The sequence below is a fragment of the Orycteropus afer genome, unplaced genomic scaffold (assembly GCF_000298275.1).
Source record: "Orycteropus afer afer isolate SDZICR_OR568_19922 unplaced genomic scaffold, OryAfe1.0 scaffold00052, whole genome shotgun sequence".
Lineage (NCBI taxonomy): Eukaryota > Metazoa > Chordata > Mammalia > Tubulidentata > Orycteropodidae > Orycteropus > Orycteropus afer.
The window spans coordinates 10,604,857-10,629,397 of NW_006921639.1; the positions used below are offsets into that span (position 1 = coordinate 10,604,857).

Genomic DNA, 24,541 nt, shown 5'->3' on the forward strand with positions numbered 1-24,541 from the left:
CCCATGCCTTCTGAGGGGAGGTTGAGGGAGGCGCCTGGTGGGCCCAGGATGCAGGGAGCATCATGACCCTCTGCACTAGGAAACTGTGGTCGATGAGCAGTCTTGAGACACCCTGGAAGAGCCAGAACACTCTAGACTTCTCAGGGCAAAGTACCAGGGCAGGAAGCAGGAACTTCTTAGGAAGGCATCTGTAAGTCTGGAGCTGAACATTTTGAGATGTTCGGACAGTGTGGCGAATTGCCAGCCCTTTCAGGGCTAATGGCACTGGGCAAAAATGGCCACATGCTACCTGGCATTGTTTGATTCCCACCAGTCAACTGGGGGCTTGATCTACACAGTGGGCTGCTGGTCTTCCAAGTACAGCCGCCCGTTCTCTTCGTCCCTTCAACTGTACAAATAGCCCTGATTGCTTTTTTGTTTTTGTTTTTTTTTTTAAAAAAAGACTCGGTCTTTGTTGTTGAGTCAAGACATTTTAAAAACACCAGCAAAGGCTATAACCAGGTCATGAAAATGTTGAGTATTATCAAAGACGGTACTAAAATATTCACAAAGATATTTACAAAAGCGATTCTTAAAATAATTGATTTGCATACTGAACAACACGCCATTTGAAAAACCTTGACAACGGGACAAAGGAAAAAAGGGGGGCAATGGCAGCTTCTTTACAGAAAACCTTGTGCCGTCTGCAACAGTGACTGGAAGTCAACAATTGGGGCCACCGTTTCGGTCAAGTCCACAGTGGAGTGCAGGGGTCACCCACCACCAAGAAGGAGAAGGGAACAGACAAGAGTTGAGACCACAGACAGAGGGTGGGGGGTGAAGGGCCCCAGGCAGCAGCAGGGGAGGACATAAAGACTCTACAGAAACGACCCAAATGACCAGATGGCCCAGCATCACCACAGGCCACATGGTGTAGGGGGGACTGCAGATGAGCCTGGAACCAAACAGACACACAGTATGCCAGCCAGCCGGAGAGCCCGGAGAGCATGCAGCTGGATGGAGAGGCATGGACACACATGAGGCTGCTCTGCCTAAGCGAGCAGGAGTGTGGCATGAACTTATGGTGACAAAGGGACACCAAGGGAAGAAGTTGGCAGCTGAGCGCGGCCATGGAGGCAGCCCCAGAAATACCATGTGATGCATACTCAGGTCCATTCCTGCCTACATGGCAATAGATTGAGCTGACCTGGGGGCAGCCTTGAACACAGACAGACAGACAGACATAAAGGCTGGGGGGATACATGATGCTGGCCCTGTTCCAGCTGCCAAGCCCATGTGTCCACCTGGACCTGCACCTCTCCTGCCTTTTGAGTCCCCAACTTGCCGTCTGGTCGGATAACCATGAACCAGGGAAGTGGGCATCCCATGTAACAGTCTGGGGAGGTGCGAGGGTAGCAGGAGGAAAGAAACTGAACACGCAGAGAGAAATGGTTTGCTTTCTGTCCAAGTCCAACGTGCCTTTCTCCAGATGACTGAATAACCTTGAATGTGTGTTGGTCATAAAAAAAAAAAAAAAAAGGGGGAGTGGTTTGGAGCAGAGTTAAAAGTTGCTGCCCTTCTTTGCCTCCAGCATGCACATTCCACTCCTACCCCCAGCCAAGGGCACAATCATTTTGGTTGGGCTCCCTTTCTGCCTGCAAGATTGGGCCCTGACAGGCATCCAGAGGTCTTGGAGCCATCTCTGTCATACCAGCCTTCTTGCCCACCAGTCCCAAGCAGGAATGGCATACTCTCTCAACCACAGAATGTTGTCTTTTTTTCTGCTTTCTGAGCAAGGGTGTTTACAGGGTGAATTGGCTTAGAGCTTAAGGGTCCAAGTGGGAACCCCCAGCCCCTGAGAGATGTACTCTTTCCCAGAGATTTGTGCTTTTCGGTGGTGTGTAGGCCGTTCTCACTGCCGCCAACTGTCACTGCTTCTCCAGGGTCAAGGCCAAGGTGCCCTGGACCTCAGGGCCTTCTCATAGGCTCCAGTCACTTGGTAGGAGGCTCAGGGCCAGGCAGCAGGGAGGCAGGGTTACAGTTCAGAGAGTGGAAGAGCCTAGGGCCCTGGAAGGTGGTTTGGAATCGGCAGAGGGGCCAGGAAACTGGAATCACCCATGTTCTTCTCACTGGGCCCTTCCTTGTCACAGGGTCTTCCTTTGGGCCTGCTCTGGGCATGGGCCAAGCCCAGGGCAACAGGCAGGACGGGCCCCAGACTTTTACAGCCTTCCTGGTGTACCCTCTTCCCCAGCCCCTCTGTTCTGCAAAAGGGCAGCAGGGAAAGGCTACCACCCCCTGAGCCTGAGGTTGCAGGTGGGGGTGGTATGAGGGCACGGCTCCCAGGTGGAAAGTGTGTGGGCAGATAGGGAAGGAGGCAGAGTGGAGGGCTGGCCCAATAGGTGCGGCCTTCAGTTGTTCTCAAAGAGAGACAGAAGGTCATCGTTACTATTGCTCGGCAGGTCAGGGGGGTCCAAGTACGAGAGGAGCTCGTCGGGATTTGTGAGTTCTGGAAGGAGCTGGAAAAGAAAAGCATAGAGGCACAGATGAGGCATTGGCAGAAGGGCTGGCCCAGGGTGAGGAAGGCACGGGCACCCTCGGCCTGGACACTCCCTTCTCCCTGCCTCTCGGGATCCTGGCCCAAAGGAGGAGAAATAGGTAGTGCCGGAACAGCTCTGCTGGCCATCCTCACAAACCCAGCCCATTGGGCCTGTCTAGGTCACATTCATTCTTATGGTAGCCTATGAGAGAAGGGTCCTCACCCCATCAGCAGAGTTTTGAGCAGGACTGACCCTTCTCAGGTACGGCCTTAAGCTCCCCTGAGGGTGGAAGGCCCAACAGGGCATCAAAGAGTTTCCTCTTGATCAGTGTATTCTTCTGCTCCCCTTAAACACTGGTGTGGGGTCTCCCAGTGGGAGCCACGTGCTTCATACGTAAGAAGGGGAGCTTGTGGGAAGGCTGCAGGTGAAGCCACCAATGGGTAGGAAACCAGGGAGGCCCCTCCAGCTATCACACCCTGGACCTGCCTCAGGAGCCATGGCCCTGGCAGCCTGGGACCAGACTGGTAGCAGCTCCCCAATCTGAGGCCTGAAGGACAAGTGCACTTGATGGGGGGTATAGACCTGTCCCTACCCTCTGCTGCAATGCCCTTGGATCTTTCTGTAACATGAATCTACACAGCATGCCCACTGGCCCTGTTTGGGGGGAGAATCAGAGAGGGCTGCATAGTTAGAGAGCCCTATTTACCACGAAGCCACCTTTGACACATCCAAGGGATACAGAGCAGAGTGGATGTGAAGGAAGAGTGGCCAAGGGGTAGGCACAGGGGTGAAGGCTAAGCAAAGCTCCTGGCTCCCAGGACATAGGGTGGGGAAGGGAGAGACGGTGCTAAGTTACCTCCTGGCCAACCTTGTACACCTGCCCAGCCCTGGCCCCACTTGAATCACTGCTCCCCACCACCGTCTAGAATATTCAGACCTTAAGGTAGAAGACCCCTAAATCTTAGCTGCCTACTCTGACCTGTTGCTGCCCCTGACTCCACTTCAACTCAGCCACCCCCTGGCCATGGCCTGAGGCCAATCTCACTGCCCCTTTTTATCACCCACGTGGGACCCTTTGGAGTGAGCCATGGAGCAAGCAGAAGCAGCAGGGCATGGACAACACACAGACAAGAAAACTGGAGACAGACACGCCAGAGAGACAGACAGGGGCTCCCTATCACTCCAGTCCCCACCTCTGCCTGTGGACAAAGAGACAGCAAGCTCAACATGGGTGGGGTAGGTGGGGAAGGAAAAGGGCACCCTCCTGTGCGGCATCTACAACCTCAGGTCAGGGGACTGTGGGAGGGCCTGGGTAGAAGGTGGGGGGACAGGGCTAGGGGGTGGGCAGAACATGGCCAAGAGGTCTGAGGGGGCAGGGGCTGGAGAATGGAAGAGGGGATGTTCACACTAGGACCCTTGGTGACACTTCTTCATCTGAGGGGCTCCCTGATTCTGGAGCCAGGGGAAGTTGGCTGTTGCCCACCCACCGCCCTGTGGGGAGGCTGCAGGGCCTCTTGCCCTCACCACCCATCCCTTCTCTTGAGCAGGTCCTGGTGCCAAGCCTAGCCCCAGGCCAAGGCAAGTGGTGACCCCAACTTACATCCAGCGAAGGCTCCGGCATGTCAGACGCTCCCTGCGCTCCGGCCTGACCCTCTAAGGCTGAGGAGGGGTTAAAGGTCAGGTCGCTGTGTGGATGGTTGCTGGGAGCGGCCTGTGGCGGTTGCCGGGGAGGCTGGGAAGGAGGAGGAGGAGGAGGAGCCCCGCTGTGATGTAATGGAGGCCCTGCCTGGCTGCTGGGGTGTGGTACGTGCAAGCCTTGCTGTATGGAGGTATGGGGCTGGTCAGAGCTGCCAGCGTGGGGGATCTGTGGAGGACGAGAGAGCAGGAGAAAAGAAAAGTGAGGTGACCAGGTACAGCAACGAGATGCCTGGAGAAAATGAAAACCAAACCAAACCAGGAAAAAAAAAAACAGGAAACAAACAAACAAAAAAAAAACCCCAACACAAAGCCACCCCTTTACAAAGTGGAATGTTTTCTGCAGAGAAACAAAAACTCGCTCCCCAAAAACTATCCACAGGGAGGGTGCGGAGGGGAAAGCAGGGAGGGGAGGGGTTTTGAGACAGGCACAGACACGGAGAGCTGGGGCCAGGGCCCTCTGTCCCCATTCTGGACACCAGCACCCTGATGCACAGGAGCAAGGGTGGATGGAGAAGCCATGGTTTCCGGGGAGCAGGGAGGCGGTGCTGCTGGCAGCGTGTTGCAGCCCAGAGTGCCAGGCGGTGGACAGCAGATACAACACACAGCACGGGGCAGACGTGCACTGGAGAGTGGGTCTGCAGCCCCCTAAACGGGCCTGGTCCTGGGCAGGGGCTCCCCAACCTGTCTTGGGGTGACACTGGGCATGAGGGCTCCTTCTGAGTACCTGAGGTGTGAGTGGCCAGGCCTCTACACAAGCCCTGCCTCTGGCCTGAGGGGCTGGGAGTGGCACCTGGCCAAAGGTGGGCAGAGAAGGGGGCGGGTACATGGGTTCCAGATGTGTGTGCAGGCATCCCTCCCAGTCAGTGACAGGTCTTAACCACAAGGTGTGGAGGAGGGAGGCCACTCAGTGCCCCCCAAGGGCATGGAATAATGCCATGTGACAGGGCACCACCAAGGGGCCTGGCTGAGGCTGAGGCCTTCTCTAACAGGTACACGAGAGGACTCATGCTATTCAGGGTACACATGCCTTTAAAACCAGAGGCAGAGGGGTGCATGAAGGTGAGGTTCAAACATTCCACCTGCTGGTATATTTGCTGTGCTAATGAGGAAGAGGGCCTTCAGATTTAGATTTCAAGTGAAAGGCCTGAGAGAAGAGTCTGAAGGCCCAATTCCATCTCCTATCCCCTGAGCACCCCCGCCAGTCCCCCAGGCCCTCCACTAACTCGCCAGGCCATTCACAATCGGAAGGAGCAGCTTGATGACCAAAGGGCTCCTTGGCTGTTTACTCTCCCACTGTCCTCTGGGAAGCATAGCACAGATGTTTATGTTTTCTTCCTTCATGGGTTTGGAAGCAGTGGCCCTGCCGGCCTGGAATCTTCCTGCTTCTACGTTCTAGTCCCTCATCCCTCCTCCTGTTTCTATCCTCAGGCCTGGCCTATGCACATGACTTATGGGGTCCTCTTCAGAGTGCAGGGCTCTCCGAGACATGACATATAGCACAGTGCCCTGATAGGAGGGCCCATAACCCAAGGGGACCCACGTGTAGGATATACATGGGGTAAGAAGAACCAGGAGAGGCTGGAGGAATGGGCTACCCAGTTGTCAGTGTGGGGCTAACTTGTGATTCTGGCCAATGCCTGTGGGCACTAGGGCCTGGCTTTGTGGATGCCCCCTCAGTGCCCACATTATCGAAGCAGGGAGTGGCTTCACACTCCTGTAATCAGGGCAGCCAGCATAGACAGTTGCCAGATCTTATGCTATAGCCTTCTGCATCCTACTCCCTGCCTGCAGCCTTTCTGACATCTCGCTGAAGGGTCTCAGGGTCTGGAGGAGTGCTGATATACCTGCCAACCTGCCAGCTGGCATGGGAGGGTCCCTGGTTGAATTGGCACTTGCTTGGAGCTCTCCTGCCAGGTCCGGGGTAGGAAATGCTCCCAGTTGCTTGCTCAGCCAGAAGCCAGGTTGTGTCTGGCTGGGCAGCATCACCAAACCCCTCCATGCACATCCATACTTCTGGGTCCAGCTCTCCAATAGTGAGAGCTAGAAAGGGGGAAGCAGGAGCACAGCTAGGGAGCACCCTGGGAGCTCTGAATCAACTCACTGGCACAGGCCCCTCTGCAAAGAACCCAGGCAGCAGGGAGAGTGTCTTGCTGGAAACAGGAAGGAGATGGCATTCCCACTGCCACATTCCAGTGAGGTGACTTGTGAGGGCTCAGGATGTACGATGTGCCATGTTAGGGTACGTGGCCAGTGTGTTTGCTGAGTGCAGAATGCTACAGTCTGGGGAGCAGAAACTAACTTGTAAAAAACTTGACCAAAGCCCCGCAAGAGCACCTACTTCAGACTGTATTCTGGGATCTAGAGGAACAGTTGCAGCAGCGAGCTCACCCGAGCCCTGGTTCCTATGCATTGCTGCTAAGGTTGGGGGCCTCAGGCTCTCAGGATAGCCCTGGCCTGGGGCAGAGGCAGTCAGGGGTCAGGTGTGTAGAGCGCAAATACAACCAGAGGCCCCATGCTGGACGGAGAGGACGGCCTGGAGTGGTGCCTTCAGGTCTAGGCCCATCTTACCTCACTGCCAGGCACTGACAAGACCTAGAATTCTCCTCCTGGGCTGGTATGGGCCAAGGCCCACTGCCAGGCTACCAGCAATCGCCCCTCCTCCTTTAAAGGTGAGAGACCAGTGGCAAAATGACAGGCCCAACTCTGATGGTGGTGAGTCATTTCAACCCTAGGTTTTCCCAGAACCCCAACTGTTCTCCCTCAGCCCAGGCGCTGCCAGAACTTGAGCTCCATTAGGGCAAGGGCTGCAATTATCTTGCTTACATGGCTCAGGAAATGTTTGTTAACTGACAGAAGCCTAGAGCTGTCACCAGAGCCCTCACTAAGGAGCTCTGGTGGCGTAGTGTGCAAGCATTTGGCTGTCATCCAGAAAGCAGGCAGTTCAAACCCACCAGTCGCTCCGTGGAAGGAAGATGGGGCAATCTACTTCTGTAAAGATTTACAGCCTTAGAAACCCAATAGGGGTCGCTATGAGTTGCAATCAACTCGGTGGCAGTGAGTTTGGTTTGAATTTTGAGAGCCCTCACTAGATGCTGATTCAGGTAAACAGCCTGGCCTCTTACCCTTGTTGGGCCCAAGGAAGGATATATTTAAATAATTATGAAATTGGGTGAGAAGTGCACAGTCAGGATGAGATTTCTCAGCCACTCGTTTTTCTGTAGGAGGTAAGATAATCTGAAGGTTCAGTCCCCTGGGTTTGGGACTACACTGGAGGTGGCTGGAGCCAGGTTAGGTCAGTGGAAGACTGTGTAAGCAGGAGAGAAGGTGGTGAGTGTGTACAGGCTAAGTGCAGGGAAAGTCCCAGGTGAGAGAGAGACAAACCCAGGGGCACTGATGGCTGACACGCCATGACCCAACTTTAGTCAGGCCTCCTTCCTTCCTTCTGAGCCTCCAGACCTAATTCTTCATCCTTCCCTTAGCCTGGGCGGGAACCAGGTATTCATTCTACATCAGAAAGGTCCTAAAAGTGGAGCCCACTGTCCCATCAGCCTCAGGAGGAGGCTGAGGTAGGTAGGCCAAGGAGGTTGGGGAGGTCAGGGGGCTGCAACTGGTGGGAGGATGTACTCACAGTTTCCTGCATGGGGTGGCTGAGGGGCTTCTCGAGGGCGGCCATGTTGTTGGGCATGTCCGGGGGGTGGGAAAGTTGAGGGGGCCCATGCATGAAGTCGTTCATGGACGTCCCGCCAGGGTTCCCATGGGGGAAGTCAAAGTTGCCATGGCCCTGGTAGTTGTTGCCTGGGGAGGGAGGGAAATGGAGGGGAAGGTGTCACCCAGCAGGAAGGTGCCCTATCCCCTACCCAGAGCAGGGTGGGAGTGTGTGCCAGGAGATGAAAGCAAGAGCTGAGTTCTTTCCCTCCTGCCCCCAGGGAGGTGCTGCTCAGGGAGCTTCTGCGGGGAGGGGGTGGACAGGGGGTGAGGCCCAAGTCTAGCCTTCAACGGGATCTGCTGAGCAGGACCAGATCTATTAGCACTGCCCCCCATGGGGCCTCATTTCATAGGTGGGAAGACCAAGACCCAGAAGGAAGGGGTCAGGATCTGCCCAAGCCCACAAAGAAAGCTGCATCAGGTCAAGACGACACCGTGAGAAGCCAGGTGTCAGCCTTCCTGGCCACTGCAACTCTACCAGGTGGCTATGTAAAAGGTTAGAGAAGCAGCAATGTGGCAGGCTGGGGTCAGGGCTTGGCCTGCCCCCAGCATACTGTGGGACCTCTATCCACCCAGGGCTCCTAAAACCTAAGATCATCCCTGTGTTTGAGGGTGGCGTGAGGTACTTTCTAGAGGAGGGTAAGAACCAGTGATGTGGTCCTATGACATTGGTGGGCAAAGGCTAGAGTTCTAGTGCCTGGACTCTGTCACTGAGTGGGTGGGAGAGTTACACAGACAGGGGCAGTGTAGATGTAAGGGGGAAGGGCTAAGGGGGCTCCAGGTCTGTGGCTTCAGTTAGCAACCCCCTAAAAAGCTCCATCTGGGGGAGGTGACAGTTGTATACCCAGCAAAGCAGGCTCTGACGCCCCGGCCTTGGTACCTGCCATGTCCTGGAGTTAAACTCCCTGTGGGCTCCAGGCAATAGCAGGAGGCTGAGGGAGGGTGGAGAGGCAAGAGGCTAGCTCCTGGAGCAGCTCTGCACTCACACCTTGCCAGCTAGGCACCCACCAAGAGGGCTGGAAGGACTGAGGTGGGTGGATGAAGAGGGGAGGACAATAGGTATCTGTGGGTAGGTCACTGCACCTCCCAGGTCCAAAGATCTGGAGGTTGCTTTAGGGGTCATGTATTACCTCTGCCTCTTCACACCAGACTCCCCCTGCAGCTGCCACCCCCAGCACAGAAATCCCAGGCCCCTGTGGGGATCTGAGGATGCCCCTCCCCTCAATCAGTATCACCCACCTTGGCTGCTATAGTCATTGGAGTTGGTGCCCCCAGGTGGAGGTGGGAGCGGGTAGGGGGATGGGCCAGGGCCTAGGGCTGCGATCATTTCCATGACGTTTGGCATGATCATCTGGCTGGGACTCATGGTCTTGAACCGCTTGGAAGGGATGCCGTCAGGATCATCCTTGATGTGCAGGTCAGACTTGATAGGCACCGGCCGCCAGCTGCACGTGGGGTCGATGGTGACCTCTTCGAACTCAGAGCTGGGGGGCAAGAGGGGTAATGGGGGGAGCTGTAGGCAGAGGATCTTCTCACATGGACAGATAATGAGGGTCCACTGCCCTCTTCTCATGATACCCCATGCAGGACAGAGATGTGGTGGGCAATTTTACACCTCTGTTTGAGAGACCAGGAGAAAGAGGTTAAGAAAAGCATGAGGATGGGCAGGAATGGGGGCACCTGGCTACAAGGCCTCCCTCCCAGGGGCACTGGCAAGTCCTGCTCCTGCTGAATTCGGGCTCTTCTGGAAAGTTCATTCATCCCCAGGCCCAGAAGCCACCATGGAAAGTTGGAGAGAGGGGAGGGCTGTAGGGTAATTCACCTGCTGGTCTTGAGGGAAGGGAAGCTGTCTGCATGCTCCCCTCTTTTCAACCCAGGCTGGTATTCCCACTCCTTACCCCTGCCCCACATGTAACCTGTCCACGTCATGGAGCCCCACTTACTGTTGGATGGCATTCAGGATCCCCCACATGTACTGATCAACCTCCAGGCCCTCCAGCAGAGCGGTTTTACTGGAAAAGGAGATGGAGGGGCTTGACCTTTGCTCCTGGGCCCTAGAGGCTAGTAGACACGGTGCCCCTCCCTGCTGCTGGGTATCAATGAACCACTCACTATTCCAGGTACTATTGGAGGCCCTGACAGGATAATACAAAGGGACCTTCCAGAGACCCCTCCATCCGAGCCCCTCTGCTGCGTTTTGGGTGCTTTGGCTTTTGGGGCAGGTGGTGGTGTCTGGACCTCCCTCTGCTGTCAGGTAAGGGAGTCCCCCCCCATGTGATGATGTCACTCACTTGCACACAGGACACCTCCAGGTCCCCCTCTCGCAGTTCAGCTGCAGGTAGGACTCCAGATCAAAGCACTGTGAGGCCAGGGAGAGAGACAGACAAAGGAGACCGACTGTCCAGAAACTGCTTGGACTCGAGTGCTGGCACATCTGAGACCACTGTGATGCTGTGAAGCCTTCTTGGTCCCCCAGCCTAGCCCCCTCAATGCTTTGGCCCCAAGGTTTTCCACAGCAGCCACTCTGGGGGCCAGGAGCAGCACGGCCTCAGGCCTCCTCTTCAGCCCAGTCACCAAGAACAAATCTAATCAAGCTAAGAAATCTATGACAGAATGAATAAGGTGACTAGATGGCCCACTGCACCCACATGCTCCCAGAGGCTGCTCCTGCATGGGCAGGCCCCTGGGACACAGTAGGGAGCCAAGGAGAGGCTTCCCTGCTCTTCTGTCCTGTAATCTACCATGGCCATCCATATGTGCTGGCTTCTAGCTAATATCTGGCATCTGCCAGGCCAGGGATGATGTAAACTCCTTCTGGAGCCCCTCGGCACCTAGCACTGAGCATATAGAGAAGATGCTCAAAGCACAAAGGAATGGCTAAGGTGAGGGGGGGAGACCAAAGAAATCACGTATCTCTAGGATGCCTGTGGGGGCTACAGCAGGCCTGTGGGACCCTGTGCTACCCCTCACCACCAGCAGACCACAGGGGCTTCCTGGATGGCTCACCTGGACGTGTTTGCAATCGTGGCCTCGGGCAGGCAGCTGGATGCGCCGGAATGTGATGGGGCACTTCAGAGACACCTTGATGGCTGTCTGCTCCACACCATCTTCTCCATTGAGGGTTGTATTGCCCGATGAGGCAGCCACGCTGCTGAAATTCCGCTTGACTAGGGGTGGGAGGCACATGTGGGTGAGGAGGATAGGGCCAGGGGAGGCTCCCCCAGCCCCCTGGTCATCTGCAGCGTGCCCAGAACTGGCCCAAGTAGAGCTCAGATTGCCAAGAGGCCTGGAGCTCCCTGCAGTGCCCATGGAGACAGTTCGTGAGGCAGGGGTGGGGGTGGGTGTTCCTGCGTCAGTCCCCAATCTCTGCAGCACAGGCCACGTCCTCACTAGGACCTGGGGACTTTTTGTAAAACGTGAAGAAACACCATCCGACACTTCTCCCTGATTTCCTGGATCAGTGGAAAGAGTCCCTCAGGAGCTTTTGCATTTAATTCTCCAAGTGTAGAAATGGCAGCAAACAACTGCTTGGTGAAATTCTCAGGCTCAAGGAGGTAATCTGAGGCAGCAAGATCAAAGGCAGGCAGAGCAGCCATGAGCCTCCCTGCATGTTGCCTCAGAGAGGTGTTACTACTACTACCTGGTATCTCCTCCAAGAGCTCACTGAAACTTCCAAGACAAGCTTTCTGGCGAAGACCCCCCTTCTCCAAATCCTCTCATACCTCAAGGCCTAGTCTAGTGGTCACCTCCTCCAGGAAGCTGGCCTGGCCTATCTTATCCATCTTCTCCTACTCTGGCCTCCCTCAGTTTGGCGTTTTGTTACCATCTGCCTCACTTCTGTGCTGCTGCCGCCTGCCTGTCTGCCTTGGCTCCTGAGCTGGGCAGTCAACCCTCCCGCACTGGGAGGTCACCAAATTGCTGTTAGGTGCCCAGGTTCTACAGTACCTAGCTCATCTGACCACTACCACAGCCCCTGATGGGGGGCAGATGGGTCTGAGGGGGGAACTAGAGCTCGAGAACCACTCAGGGGCCAGAGGTGATGAGCATGGAGTCAAAGGTCAGTCCTGCGTGAGTAAGACCACATCTCAGTTCTAAAGTCAGGCAGGTTGTGGGTCTCATTTGTGCGTTTGCAAACTCACTTTTCGTGATGCAGTGTTCAGCGGGCAGAAGCCGCTTCTTGAGGAGACCCTGTAGCACGGAGCGAACGGAGGGCCGGTGGACCAGCTGCAGCACGAACAGGTGGGACTGCAACAGAGAGTGGCTGCTCACTTCCACCCTGTGGCCCCCAGAGGCCAAGGGCAGGATAGGGCCCCATGGTTCTAAAGCTCGGCCATTCTAGGAGTGGGAACCCTGGGGCCTGGGAAAGAGCCTCGGAGGTCTAGGATGTACCCTGGGATCTGCTGGACAGTCAAGGGATCTGCTGGACAGTCAAGAACTGAAGTGGCTTGAACACATGACTGCCACCTCAAGTTTGACTTTTTCTCCACAGGCCCCAAGGAGACCATGGCAAGCTCCAGAAGAGTTGAGAGGCTCAATGAGTGGTGTTTCTGAAAAATCAGCCAGCAGCTGGGTGTGGCATGGCTGTGGGCATGGCAGACACTGAAGACAAGGCTAAAGGGGCAGAGGGCCAGGTTGTGCAGGAGTCATGGGGCAGGTATGTGGGGCCCCCCTGGTGCTACACTCACGCAGCAGCAGGCTGTCACGGTGATCTGGATGGTGTTCCGACCTGGCTGGCACACGTGCTTGAGGTGCAGGGGCTTGTGGGAGGTCTTGTTGTCACCGCGCTCAATGGTGAGGGGGGTGGCATTCACGCTGACCTGCACTGAGGCAGGCCAGTTGGTGTTCATCTGCCGATCCTCGTGGTGGTAGCACTTGAACTGCAGTTCTAAGTCAGACCTGTGGGGCGGGTGAGGCTGGGTTGGCTCTCAGAGAGGGTTGCCCAGGGACTCTATATGGTATGACTGTGACCTCCAGCCAGGCCACACATCTTTGAATTCACCACAACCCCCTGGATCTCTTAGAACTCCCATCCTGGCTGTGGCTGCTCCCCCAGTGTCCCCAAGTTCTCCTCTCTCATTCTGAATATCTTCCTCCTCATATTTCTTGTCAAAATCCAACCCAATAACTCAAATTCTTCCTCTAAATTTCCAAATACCATCCACTGCAGCCTTAGCCCACAGTTCAGGCTATAAGTTCCCCTGGTCCTCTCACTGTAGGGAAGGGACACAGAGGAAAAGGAGAGCGGCCTCTCTCCTATCTTTGACCCATTTTCCTAGGGGAGAGACAGTGGCGCAATAAGAACAGATGCCTATTTCACTGGTTGGCCTCCAGACTCCTGTGGGGAGAAGTGCCCCAGGCCAGGGCTGTTTCTGGTTCAGTTCACCTCATGGAAGGAGTCTGAGCCTGTAGAGCTGGTGTGTTGGGGGACACTCAGCTTCCCATGCATCTGATGGATGGGGTGACTGTTCTGGGCTGGGCACTAGGGATGCCCCTACAGAGCAGGGAGACCTTGGGTGCATCAGGCACACAGTGTCCTTGGGGGACAACTGGTGGCTGCTCAGGTAGAGGGGGAGGGGGCTGGGCAGGGTGTGGGAAGGTCCACTCAGGTGGGGTGAGCAACGTGCTGGGATCCGGGATTCTTGGGTTCTGGCCCAGCCTGGGCAAGGGGTGGGGGTGCACCAAGTGAGCTGATGCCCAAGTATCCCCTTTGTGGGCCTCTGTTCACTGCATGTTCCCACTCCCCACTCTTGTAGCTGCAGTTCCTGCTGCTGGGAATGCCACCCTATTGCCCTGAATCCTGCTTAACTTCCTGGGCTTGGCCTGCATCCCACCCTGCTTTAGGGTCCCTCCCCAAGACTGACTACACCTGGCACCCCTGTCCTCATGCCCAATACAGCCTCTACCTAGAGGAAGCCAGGTCAGAGAGTGGGGTCTGAAGCCTGTGCTCTGCCCTTTGTTCACCCAGCTATCCTGAGAAGCCTGTTTCCTAGTCAATAAGGCACGGACAGAAGGCCAACCTTGTTGGGTTGGGATGAGGATTGAGAGAGAAGGTATACCAAGGTCAGCACATCATTCTCTTCTTATGACACCACTTCTATCTGGTGTAGGAGTCCCTGGGTGGGGCAAATGGTTAAGTGCTTGACTACTAGCTGAAACGTTGGTGATTCGAACCCACCCCGAGGAGCCTTGGAAGACAGGCTTGGTGATCAGCTTCTGAAAGGTCACAGCCTTGAAAACCCTGTGGAACAGTTCAACTCTGCACATGGTGTCATCGTGAGTTGGAACTGACACAACGTCAACAACAATCCATGGAGGGCTCATTCTCCTTGGTGTGAGTGTTAGCTCAGCAGGAGCCCCTCCCTGAGGAGTTCTGGAGGCCCACTAACAGGAGGTGTTCTCTGCCAGGTATTAGGTGGGGGTGAGCATGGGTGTGGCTAGAGGTGGGGAGGAGGAATGTGTGAAGGCCTGGCCATGACCTGAGGACACAGGCTGCAAAAGCAATGAATAATCTACAAAAGCCATGCAGTTATTATTATGTGTCACGGAACCAGGCAGGACTCAAGGGCCAAGGTGACACGATGTGAGTGAGCAGTCCTCTCCCTAATGGCGGGCTGCACTGGGGTCTGCCCATGTGCTTAGAGAGTCTCCTCACTCTTGCCCAAGTGTCCCAGCCCCCATGCCACTCAGTGGGGTCCAGGCAACCACCATGGCATATGTGCAAGTGTGTGTTCAAGACCCCTTGCTTGCCCTCAAGATGCTCAAAGGCATAGTGAGACAGGTGGAGTCCTATCTGATGAGGAAGCACCAAGGGGTAGACAGACACAGGCCCCAGCCTAGCCCTGTGCCTGGCTAGCTGTGAAAGCTCACAAAAACTCATTAACATCTCTGGCCTTAATGTCCTCACTTGTCAATGAGAACAGCACTGCCCATTTATGTGATCAAAGATCATGCATGGAAGGCAGTGAACACAACTCAGCAAGTGGCCTCCAGAAACCTGCACGCCAGGTTCCAACGGGGCAGCGTCCCAGCCAAGTATGTTTGAGCCCCAGTTCTGTGCCATGGTCAGCCCCGTATAGTCTATAGGGTGTACCGGTCTGGTCCTGCCCAGCCCAGCCCTGCCTCCATCTCCAGTCTCATCTTTGCATTCTGGCTTTGGCTAGAATGGGCCATTTTGAATTTCCGGACTGCTGCTCACTTGTGCCAACCCAGGGTCTCTGCTGGAACATCCTTCCTTCAGACTTCAGTGTAACCATCTTTTTCTCTGGGATGTCTTCCCTGACCACTACAGTAGTACATGACAACTGCTTCCTACCCTTGGACCACAAGCTACAGCTGCCTGTCTCCCTCCTGACACACCTGCAGGTCCCCATGACATCCTCTGGGCCTCGCCCAGGGAGGGGCTCAGGCAAATGATGCTACATGGATGAAGGTGACAGGAGATGCTACCACTACCTCTCCAGGCAACACCTCCACTCACCTCCACATCAGTGTCTGGTGGACTGTGGGCCGCAGGTGAAAGACATGGTTGCTGACAGCCAGGTTGTGCTCTAGGCGGAAGGGCTCGAGCACCACGCCATCCCGCACGGGAAATGTGAGCCTCAGCTCGTCATTGTGGTTGGCTGGGGGGTGGAAAGAGGAGTCTTGATGAGCCATACACCTTGGCCATGCTCTGTGGCTGCCTGCTCAGAGAAGCAGGTGTAAACAGAGTCATGTACCTGGGCTGGGTGCCAAGTGTATCCTAGGGACCCCGAGTCTACCTGACCACTCCTGTGTCTTGTTTCCATTCATCTGCCTCTGCCTCGCTGGTCCTATTCCCCCAACCTGCTGAGCTGCCTTCCTGCTCTGGAAGCCCCAGGGACCGGCTTCCAGCCCTCTACCCAACAACTGGGGAAGATTCAGGACACTGACTCATCGTGCCAATTTTCAATCGGTAACCTAACTACCCTCTTGGAAACAGGGTCTGGGCCAGGGAATGAGGCCACCTGACCTAGGTGAAGAATTATTATATCCAGCTGCCTCTGGGGTGCACTGGTGCTGTGGTCATCAGGTAGGGCAGGCAGGAGAGAGCTGTTGGTAGTCCTGCTCCTAGAAGCTCATACTCTCACCAGCCTCTAATATCTCCTCTTCTGGGTGGGGCTTACCTGCTCGCAAGCCTCCTGCCTTTTCAATAGCCTCCCCCCACTACGGCAGCCAATTTCCAAGCCACCTGCTCCTGGCCCCTAAGCCAAGCACCCTCTGCTGTCCACAACGGTCTCAAGGAAGCCTGCTGGGACAAAGGGAAGGGGAGACTGGGGCACTCACCCGGGGGCGGTGGCAGAGCGCTCATATTTGGCTTGATGTCGGGCGGGAAAGGCGGTTTAACATCTTGACTTGGGGAGAGGTATGGGGGGATGCTGCTCCCGGGGGTCATGGGGGGTGTGGGGTTCCCTGGAACAGGCGAGTGGGGGTAATTTGCCACAGGAACCGGCCTGGGAGGCTGGAGGGAAACAGAGATCGTACAGAGATTATGGGGTCATGGGGATAGGAGAAGCCATGGCTGTGGACATACCCTCCTCCCTGCCAGCTAGCACTCAGGCCTCTGATCCCACTGGAGCACAAGTGGGGCTGGGAAGGGTCCCTGACCCTTCATCTGGGTCATGGCACTGCTGACTCATCCCATGTCCGGCAGGTACAGAGCCCCCTTGCCCTTGCCCATGTGACAGCTGGGGACACTGAGGGTCAGGGTGGTAAGGAACTGGTCTAATATGCTCCCAGGAGAAAAGACGAGCTGGTATCAAGCCCAGGTTCCTTGCTAGCCACTGGGCAGGCTTCTCACATCATGATTCTAAGCCACACCCTCTCTCCCTACCCCACCCCACCCCACCTCATCTCTATGTCATTGGGGTTCTCTGATAGAGCCACGGTCAGTAGGACCAGTGGGACTTTTGGTCCCCAAGGAGCCCCCTCCAAGTCCTGTTTTCTTTCGCAACTAACTGGATATACACCTGTCCTTCCCCAACCATCCACAGCAGGTGACCAAGGAGGGAACCCCCACGTATGGACCCCAACTAATGTCCAGATAGGCCGTGGCAGGAACAGCACGGATTATTTTGGTCCAACAACTGCATGTGGGTTACACTTTTAAAAATTAAAATCTGCACACACCCTGTTGACATTCCCTTGGCTGTAGTTACTGTAGCTGCTTCCCGAGAAGGTGTTACTCTGTCCATTAAACTGTTCTGGCTATAAAAACAAGAGAAACAACAATTTGACAAGCAGAAGGCAGGGAATTTATCAGAAATCTGGCCTCCCTCTTGATTTTAAAATTCACCAGGAGTCCAGGGGATGGTAAGAGGCTTGCCTGGGGCTGGGTGGGGAGAAGCGGCAGGGTGGGGGTCGGGCACGTCATTCCCAAGGACAGCATTTTGTCTAGTTAGGTCTCTCTCTGTCCACAGCTATTACTCCAATAAAAGAGCTTATAAAAATAGAGACACCCAGGGTGCTGAAGTTGTAGCAAAAATAGTAAACCACATGGTGAATGGTTCTGTAAATTGGCATGGTTCTTTGACAAATAAATGTAAAATGTTTGCAGAGTCGTCCTCACTCTGAGAACGGATTTTCAATAGTTTTGTCCCTTCCAGTCATCCCAAATCCTGAATTAGTGAACACTCAGCCATTGCTCCTAGGAGAAAAGCAGGGCTAGGTTCCTGAGAGCCTGAGGTCACAACATTTTGGTCAAGTGATCAGAAGATAAGCTTGTTTTATGTATGTTTGTTTCCAACCCAAAACCATACCCACTGCCATTGAGTTGATTCTGACTCGGCCCTACAGACAGAGCAGAACTGCCCCATAGTGTTTCCAAAGCTGTAAATCTTTATGGAAGCAGACTGCCACATCTTCCTCCTGTAGAGAGGCTGGTGGGTTCAAAACGCTGATCTTATGGTTAGCAGATGAGCATGTTAACCATCCGACCACCAGGGCTCGTTGTGTTTCTGTTGAAGCACACCTAATTTAATACATAGGAGTTCCTGGGTAGTACAAATGGCTAACACATTTGACTGCTAACTAAAAAGTCACAGGTTTGAGCCCATCCACAGGCACTTTGGAAGAAAGGCCTGGCGATCTACTTCCAAATAATTGAAAAAACCAAACCAAATGCACTGCCATCGAGTCAGACCCAACTCACAGTGACCCCTCCTTGGGTTTCTGAGGCAGTATCACCACAGAAGTAGATTGCGCAACCTTCCTTCTGGGAATGACTGGTGGGTTTGAACCGCCAGCCTTCTGGTTAACAGTCAAATGCCTTAGGTACTATGCCACCAGAGCTCCAAATACTTAGCCACTAAAAACACTATGGAGCACAGTTCTACTCTGACACTCACTGGGTCACTGTGAGTTGGAATTGACTCAATGGCAACTGTTTTTATTATTTCAAATGTGAAAAACCAGAAACAATCCACATGTCCAATAGAAAGGGAGGGATAAAACAGAGTGTAGTCATTACAGTGGGATGTCAGGCAGCTACGCAAAGAAAGAGGGCTCTGCTGCAATCAGTAAGATGTGTATGATATCATGTTCATTAAAGGATTCAGTATTACAGCCGGAGTAACAACTCTGTAAAATGTTGTTGCCAACAGGTGTGCATGGAGAGGGATGAAGTTGAAATGAAAGGTTAATATACTCAGGGTATTAGCCTTTTCTTTAAAACATGTATCTTATATGTGCCGCAAATAAGAGCAAGAGAAGGAAAAGTCATTTGAAGCTCATGAGATTGAACACCAAGAAATGCCAGGCTGATGCTCTTGGCCACTGCGTGCACAGTGTTGTGGGATGAACCGTGGCCCCCAAAAAGATACACTGAAGTCCTACATATGAATGTGAACTTATTTGGAAATAGGGTCTTTGTCGATGTAATCAAGTTAAGACGAGGTCAGAATGGGTTAGGATGGGCCCTAAACCCAATGACTGGTGTCCTTATAATAAGGCCATGTGAAGACAGACCCGCAGGGAGAACGCCATGTAACAACAGAGGCAGAAAATGGAGTAATACAACTGTAAGCCCAGGATAGCCAGCCAGAAACAGATGCTGGCAAGGAAAGGAAGGAGCCTCCCCTAGGACTTTCAGAGAGCAGGGCATGCCAACACCTTCATTTTGGCCTCTTGGCCTCCAGAACTATGAGAGAATAAATTTATAACTAAATTTCTGTTGTTTTAAGCCACTCAGTTTGCGGTATTTGTTTTGGCAGGACTAGGAAGCTAACACACATAGCTCTGGGCACACGGGAACTTGTTCAGAAACCTCTGACCCCCCTTTTGTGTGAACACACACAGGGGTCAGAATGACGAAAAAAAAAACAAACCAAAAAACCTCACTGCCTTCAAGTTGATTCTGACTCATAGTGACCCCCATTGGGTTTCTGAGGTGGTAAATCTTTATAGAAGTAGTTGTGGAGCAGCCGGTGGGCTTGAACCACCAATCTTCTGGTTAACAGTCAAATGTCTTAGGCACTGTGCCACCAGAACTCCTTAATGACAAGGATGAGAAGGAAAGGGGCCCTGAGGGTGGAGGCTGGGCTTGGGGTAGCATGGTTGCCCCAGGGCAGAGACTCACCTTGTAATACTGCCCCATGTTGACTGTGGGGGGCGGGTACTGCCCAGTGCTTGGCTGGCTTGGCATCCTTTGCCCGGGGTAGTTGGGTGAGGTGAGTGGCCGTGGTGGGTTGGGGGTGGGGTACTGGCCTGGCTGGGTGGGGAACTGGCTGTTTGGTCCATATTGCTGGTTTCCATAGTTGGGCTGCAGTGGCAGAGGAAGGGGAGGGAACAGGTCATGAATGGCTCTGAGCCAAGTTGCTCACCAAATGCCAGCACCACCCTACATCAGCTCCTCTGCTCACCCACAAAGTACCTTTCTCATTTGCAAAGAGGAGGGGCTGAGCCAGGTGATGCCAAGGTCCTTTCTCACCCTTGTACCCTAGGGCACCTTCTGCTGCTGGCTTACATGACACCCCACCACCACCACCACACACACATACAACCAGAGCTGTTCCTTTCAGGTTCCTGGCTCAGTGCTCTGGGGGCACCAGGAGCCTGTTGCCCATGCCACCGTGAGGAAGCAGCTGCTCAGGGCTCAGTTCCTAAGCGCCCCTGCCTCTCCGAGCACCTGAGGCAGGCTGTGCACACAGAGCGTTTACCCCAGCTCGAGACAAGTGGACGCAGACAACAGTGTAAGCTTCCAGAAAGGTGACTCCTCCCCACCTGCCATCTGAGGCTCAGCTGGGGGAGGTGCTATCCCCCACACTCCACACTGAGCACAACACACTACGTGTGGCAGTCAGTTCTGGGCACAGACAAGCTACCACAACACAGAAGGTGGGAGAAGCAGGTGGGAGAGGGATGAGAGAAGGGCCAGCTCTGGGAGGAGGCAGGACCACTGCCCTCCGAGATCAACAGCTCGGAGACACAGGCGGCTCTGCCCAGTACCAGGCATTTCATAGCTGGGAAGCAGCAGCACGCCATGATGAGGATGATTAATTCAGTAAAAAATAATCAAGAGCCTTTCATGTGTTCTCTAGTGGCAGGCAGGAGCTAGAAGCAAGTCACTGGGTGCTGGTGCTGGGGTTCATGTCAGGCTAATGACCGGGAATTCCGCTGCAGCTTGTCCTCACTTGCCTCCCTCAGTGCCGACAGCCCTGAGGCTGCTTAGAGAGACGCATCTCAGCCAAACCAGTGGGACGACATCGCGACTCTGAGCACAGAGGAGGCTGAGAAGAGGGCCGGGAACCTGCGTGATGGCTGGGCGCTGGGGAGTGAGGCCAGGGGCCCAACAGCCAATTCCAACCCCCTTTAGCCCTTCTATGAATTGGTGGTGACCAGGCCAGGGGCTCAGGGCTTGGCCCTGGCCTTCCTCTCTCTCCTCCTGGACTCAGGACACCTCCAATGATTACTAAGCCACCTTCCAGGCTGTGCTAGGGAGGATGCAGAGGTGAATCACACAGACCTTCAAGCCAAAGCTTAAGGTCACAGTTCTGAGATGAGAGTGGAGGAGGAAGCTGTTCTGAAAATTAGCCTCCAAGCAGAGAGCTCGGGGACAATGGGCAAGGAGGGGTGAGGGATAAAGGCAGGCATCATGAGGAGTGAGCGCTGGCTCAGGATTCTGGGGCCCACTGTCAACCGCAGAGACCCTGGATGGTGAAAACGGTGAACGGGCTTGTTTGCTGACTTAAGTTTGGCAGTTTGAGTTCACCCAGAGGTGCCTCAGAAGAAAGGCCTGGTGATCTGCTTTGGAAAAATGAGCCACTGACAACCGTGGAGCTCACTTCTACTTTAACACATGGCGGTCACCACGAATCAGTCACCTCGAGGGTTACTGTTTTTTCTGGTGTCTTCTGCAGGTGAACTAAATCTTTTACACTGATATCCCACCCCGTGGCACTTGCCGCCTAGTCGTTCTGTGAATGCTCCTGAAGGCCCTGTGATACCATCTCCCTGTGACTCAAGCCTCATCCCTGAGCCCATACTCCCCACCATGCACCATTTCCTCATAGGTCTCTGCTTAAGCCTTTCCTTTCTTGCTAAAATCTTGGTTCCTAGTGGGCAAGAATGTGGGTTTTACTTCCCTAAATCTTCCCCAACCCCCTGGAGGAGCTATCTGAGCAGCTGAATGGGCAGTGCTTTCCTGACAAAATGACTGTCAATGGGGTCAAACCCCACAGAACACGCCATCTGCCTACCAACCACATCCCTGGGCAGCACAGCCTCTAAGTTTTTAAAGGGTTTTGCTTAATCTCTCACTCTTGGAAGTCGAGGAGCCCAAACATCTTGTGTGGGCATGAGGGATGTGGGCTCTAGGAGGTTTAGTTCTTTGCCCAAAGTTACCTAGTTGGTTCCTGAACCAAACAAAAATAGTAATAGTGGCAGCTACTGCTTGCAAGAGGCACTCGTGGTTCTGTAGAAGAGCCCTCACCTTCCATGCAGGAGACCCAGGTTTGATTCTGGCCAACGCACCTCACATGTAACTGCCACCCATCTGTCTGTTGAGGCTTGCATGTTGCTATGATGCTGAAGGAGTTTCAGCAGAGATGCCAGACAGACTAGGAGGAAAGACCTGGCAATCTTCCAAAAATCAGCCAATGAAAACCTTATGGATCATGACACTCTAATCCATACTTGATCATGAGAATAGTGCAGGACCACGGAGCATTACGTTTGGCTGTGCATAGGGTTGCCATGAGTTGGGAGTAACTGGCAGCTAACACTCCTTGCTAAGTGTCTGCGTGTGTCAGGGTGAAGCCCTCTCTACACTCCTCAGTTAAGTCCCTTACATAGTCATCTAGGTGGGTTGGACTGTCATTTAAATTTTTTCAAATGAGGACTCAGGAAGCTGACGTGACTTGCTCAAGGTCCCTCAAGTAGCAGAGCTGGAGTTTTCCAGAGGTCAATCCACACCCCTTCCAAGGCACCCACCAAAACCCTGTGCCTTCAAGCCCCACATCCTCAACTCTCTCTGCCTTGCCCACCCTCTGCCCTGTCCCACTCACCTCTCCTGGGTATGGCCTCTTTATGCTCTGGATGGGAAGGGCCTGGGGCCGAGGGCCTGGGTAAGTCTGCTGGGGCATCCGCTGCCCGTGTGTACCAAAGGGGCTGATGCCGGGCGGCCGGGGCTGGTTCATGCCCATGGGAGGGCCGCTCATCCCCGAGGGCGTCATGCCAGCTGCCATGCTGGCAGGGTTCATGCTGCCCCCCATGGAGGAAGGCCCTCGTGGCCCGGGCTGGTTCATGAATTGGCTGTTATACGCCTGGGTGGGACCCATCTGGAAAGAGGAACAGACCTTCAACGGGAGAAGAAGAAGAAAAAAAAAAAAGAATAAAATGCCACATGCATTGAAAGTGCAGGGAGGGAAGGTGGGGGAGGTGAGGGGTTAGGGTGGGGGGGCACTTTGCTGTGTGGCTGTGGCTGCTGACCAGGTCCAGTGGTAGCTGGCCTCCTGGGCTTACTGCTGCCCTCTGCAGGCCACATAGGAAAGATGCAGCCCAGTTGGGGATGGGGTAGGGTGGGGTGGGGAGTGGTCACTCTGATGCACAGGCAGCATTTCCGGAAGGCAGGCAGGGGATGGGGAAGTGTGCAAGGGTGGGAGGGACATGGGAGGATGGAGGTGATGAGGATGGAGGCAGGATCGCCAGTGAGGCTACAGCCCTTTCCTGGAAGTTCCAGCTCTACCCTTGGTCTTGGCCAATGGAGACATATCTCCATGCACAGTCTGGTGGCCCAGCTTCCACCCCTGCCCACCTGTCCTGCTGTCCCCTCCCCATGCCTCCTGTCCCTCTCCTCACATCCCTCCCTATCCTTCTGGGGTCTGGGGTACAGAGTTGGGTGGGACCTAGGAGAATCCACAGATGCAGTGACTAGGAGTGCAGTGGCCTTGAGAAGCCACTGGGGGAAAGACTGGAAACAAGCCTATTTTTAGATGCAGAGCCCATTGCTTCGGAGTAGGGGGCCTAGAGAGCAACCCAGAACCTCCATGCACAGACTCACTAAGTCACCAGTCCACACAGAACAAATGCAAATACCCAACCACACACCCTACCTCCCAATGCCACCGATACCCATACCCTAGCACACATACCCTTCCACATGCTTCCAAAAAAACCCAAACGTACCCTGACACCCTCAGCCCTCCCCAGCACATATGACCCCACAAGCACCAACACCCCAACTCTGATTAGGTGGCCGAGGTTCGACCTGGGCTGGTGGGACCCTTACCGGTCCATACTGGTTTATATCCTTGTTCTGTGTCTCCTGCAGGGCTGCCACCGTGGCTGTGGCTGTGGCTGTAGCTGTGGCTGCTGCCGCCGCCACTGCAGCTGCTGCAGCGGCAGCTGCTGGCTGAGTGAAGTCGGCAGGCGGCCTGGTGTGTGGAGGGATGCCCATGCCCGCAGGAGCACTGGGACCCCCAGGGTAGCTGCCAAGGAGAAAAATGGAAGCGTTAGATATTCCCTGAATCTAAAGGTGAGTGCTCAACAAACCTTGGGTTTGGGTGAAAAAGGGAAGCTGTGCCCAGGCCTGTCTGCCCTGCCCCCAGCACACAGATGGGGTGGGACCCCCTAACTCCGAGACTGCTGCAGCCGGCTTGGTGAGCTCCCTGCCACTATGTTCCTGTAGCCCATGCTGGGAGCTGGGCAGGGTGCACCTCCATGAGCACTAGTTTGCTGCATCCTCTTGGCCTCTTCAGGGGAACCCAGCCACGTGGCCAGGTTCTCTACTGGTAGATTGCGGAACTAGGGTGCAGTTTCTGGTCCGTCTGACACTAACAGCCTGTGTGTTTCACCAACAGGCTGTCCTGTTCTGTCAGCCTGCGCCCAGAAACTCAACAGCGTTGCAGTCAGACTTGGGAGCTAGGAGGGATGCATGGAGGGCTGTTATCTGTTTTCTTTATCTCCCCGCTTCCCATCCCTGGGGCTCCTGCCCCTTCTTTCTGTACTCATGAACCCAGGAGCTCCTAGTGTTGCCAGTTCTGCCTCCATAACTATGCAGGAGAGCTGACTTTCTAGATTAACTTTCTTTGGGTAGCTGGACCCCACCTTAGCCAGTCTTCAACTCTCCTGGCCCAGTGATCTCAAGGCCTTCCAATATATGAAGACAGCTG

At 54.6% G+C, this 24,541-nt stretch overlaps 1 protein-coding gene across 1 annotated transcript in view; it reads right to left on the bottom strand.

Moving 5' to 3' along the window:
- Positions 1-2,387: 2,387 nt before the first annotated feature.
- The window catches only part of ZMIZ1 (zinc finger MIZ-type containing 1), a 122,836-nt gene continuing 100,682 nt past the window's right edge, over positions 2,388-24,541 (bottom strand). The window contains exons 7-21 of the mRNA XM_007938645.2: positions 23,659-23,857; positions 22,436-22,708; positions 19,510-19,692; positions 17,064-17,141; positions 16,221-16,395; positions 15,397-15,538; positions 12,605-12,815; positions 12,059-12,164; positions 10,926-11,086; positions 10,211-10,278; positions 9,863-9,931; positions 9,159-9,403; positions 7,843-8,009; positions 4,117-4,380; positions 2,388-2,495 (exon numbers count right to left, since the gene is read on the bottom strand). Coding sequence (XP_007936836.1) covers positions 2,388-2,495; positions 4,117-4,380; positions 7,843-8,009; positions 9,159-9,403; positions 9,863-9,931; positions 10,211-10,278; positions 10,926-11,086; positions 12,059-12,164; positions 12,605-12,815; positions 15,397-15,538; positions 16,221-16,395; positions 17,064-17,141; positions 19,510-19,692; positions 22,436-22,708; positions 23,659-23,857 — 2,449 coding nt within the window. The remainder of the gene's footprint in view (positions 2,496-4,116; positions 4,381-7,842; positions 8,010-9,158; positions 9,404-9,862; positions 9,932-10,210; positions 10,279-10,925; positions 11,087-12,058; positions 12,165-12,604; positions 12,816-15,396; positions 15,539-16,220; positions 16,396-17,063; positions 17,142-19,509; positions 19,693-22,435; positions 22,709-23,658; positions 23,858-24,541) is intronic.